Below are 2,408 nucleotides of genomic sequence, written 5' to 3' on the forward strand. Positions count from 1 at the left end.
ATTATAGGAGTTATCATGAAACCTGTTGGTATTTGATAAAAAGGCAACAAATGCAGCAACTGCCTATATTCATGGCTGTGACCAGCCAGCAGCTGGTGTGGCCAGTGTTGGTGAGCTCTAAATTTAAGTTTGTGCTTAAATTGAAGGCCTGGGAGATCAGGCACTTATTTTCAGCTGAGGATCCTGACAGAGCATCTGAATGGACAAAGAGGATGCCAAAACTGGTTGCTTTGAGTAGCTGCAAATGCACATCCAAGAGATGAAGACACACTGACCTATCACTTATAGACTGGCTAACAAATGGCACCCCCATCGGTTAAAGGCAAAAAAAAATCCAACAAGCCAAGCAGTTAAAGTTTTATTTGAAAGCACAGTTTAGTATCACCATCTACTGGTATGAGACTTAATTACAAAAGACTCTTAACATAATACCCCATCTGTTCCTACAGAGTTTGACAGTGCAGAAGGTTCTCTGAAATATAAAAAACACTGTGATTAAAAGATGTACAAAAAGTCTGACCTGGGTGTAACTGGCTACACCTGGGATTGTTGAATACACAGACTACATGTGCAAATGGTTGTCTTAGCGGTAAAACAATAAGACAGCAGCTTCACTCATCTCTTTGGAGACGGTCCAGCCTTGGTCCCCGCCCAGGCTGTCATAGTCAAATGAAGGAAAATCTCCACACTGATTGACATAGAAATACCCTCCTCCTCCTATGCAATACTGCAGACACAAAAAAACAGGATTGTTGCACTGTGCATCATTCTTGTGTTTACTCAATGATAGCAAAAGTCTGATAATGGATTGAGACTCACATGTTCATTATTGCAGCCGGTTGGCTTGACCCCAGAGCAGAGGGCCATGGCTCCACGTTCATTGTTTATTGCTCTGAATGTGATGAATCCTGGTACAAACTCCGCTTTAATACAAACAGAAAAAAACATGCAACTTTCATAAGCAGAATGGTTAATTAGGACATTCTCAGCTATTTAATAACTGAAAGATAACTCTTTTACTAAAATTATTATGCACAAAACTTGTGTAGCAAATATACAGTTTATGGTCCCACACATTGATCCAGATTGATATCCACATCCACCTATATTGGTGACAAAGTTCGTCTGTCCTCTTTCCTCCTTGCTACATGAGCTTCTTACCTCTTGATCTTGGTCCATAAAACTGGCTGGTGGACTCCTCGTCTCCAAAGTCATACACAATAGGAATAGCTGGCCCTCTGTCGCTGCACGAACCAACATTATATCTCACCGGAAATTGCTGGAAAAATACAACAANTGTCCCCTGCCTTCGCCCTAAGTCAGCTGGGATAGGCTCCAGCCCCCCCGCGACCCTAGTGAGGATTAAGCGGTGTATAGATAATGGATGGATGGGTTTCCGGTAAATTACCATGGGAAGTTAAGCTGGGGAATTTTGGAAATATTCAATATTGGAAACTTTACATGGGAATAATGGGAATTACGGGAATTTGTGGGAATTAATGGGAATTTAGGGGAACTAACTGGGAATTCAGGGTAATGTTATGAAATTGTATCATATCACAGCATCACATTTGAGGTAGGTACCATTTTTATAAGAGTGCCTCATAGATGTACTCTTATGCTAGCTATGGCTTATTTAGCATTTAACTTATCAGCTAGCTATATACTAGATGAATACATTTTTGCTAGCTATGGCTAGCTATGGCTTATTATATATGTATAACATTATATATAGAATATATATATATATAAGCCATATGCTAGCTATAGCTTGTCTAGCATTTAACTTATCAGCAAGCTATCTACTAGATGAATACATTTGTATGTGATATTTGCAATTTAGACATTTAACAAATATATTTCCCCATAATATCATCAAAACTAACTTAACTTTGTGTAGTCCACAGGCGCAAATGTGTGCCTTCAATAGTCTTGTGCTTTGGGCTCAGGTGTGGTCCAGTCTTCTAGAAATCATCTGTACATGTGATGGAGGCATGCACAGTGCCTGTAGGGGGTGTGGTCTCAGTAGACATGCAGCAAGCAGTGTGCTGTGTGTGCATGTGATTGAGGAATGACATGGATATTCAAGTCTACTTGGATGGCATCTGTTTGTTTTAGTCAAGATTATACTAAAATATATTTTCCCCAACTATATTTAAGTTCCCTATGAAGAACCAACCTTCAGTTTTGAAAATTCCTGTTAATTCCCATAAATTCCAGTTAGTTCCCATGAAAACTTTGAAAATTCCCGGAATTTTGCAACCATAGTTCTTACAGAGTTGGACACAGCAGAAGGTTCTCTCAAATATAAGAAAAACACTGTGATTAAAAGGTATACAAAAAGTCTGACTTGGGTGTAACTGGCTACACCTGGGATTGTTGAATACACAGACTACATGTGCAAATGG

At 39.4% G+C, this 2,408-nt stretch overlaps 1 protein-coding gene across 1 annotated transcript in view; it reads right to left on the reverse strand.

Annotated features, from left to right (window-relative positions):
- Nucleotides 1–583: 583 nt before the first annotated feature.
- The window catches only part of LOC103354876 (intelectin-2-like), a 5,643-nt gene continuing 3,818 nt past the window's right edge, over nucleotides 584–2,408 (reverse strand). The window contains exons 5-7 of the mRNA XM_008278458.1: nucleotides 1,162–1,279; nucleotides 820–923; nucleotides 584–727 (exon numbers count right to left, since the gene is read on the reverse strand). Of these exons, the coding sequence (XP_008276680.1) occupies nucleotides 584–727; nucleotides 820–923; nucleotides 1,162–1,279 (366 nt within the window). The remainder of the gene's footprint in view (nucleotides 728–819; nucleotides 924–1,161; nucleotides 1,280–2,408) is intronic.

Source organism: Stegastes partitus, unplaced genomic scaffold, assembly GCF_000690725.1.
Source record: "Stegastes partitus isolate 25-593 unplaced genomic scaffold, Stegastes_partitus-1.0.2 Scaffold123, whole genome shotgun sequence".
Taxonomy (NCBI): domain Eukaryota; kingdom Metazoa; phylum Chordata; class Actinopteri; family Pomacentridae; genus Stegastes; species Stegastes partitus.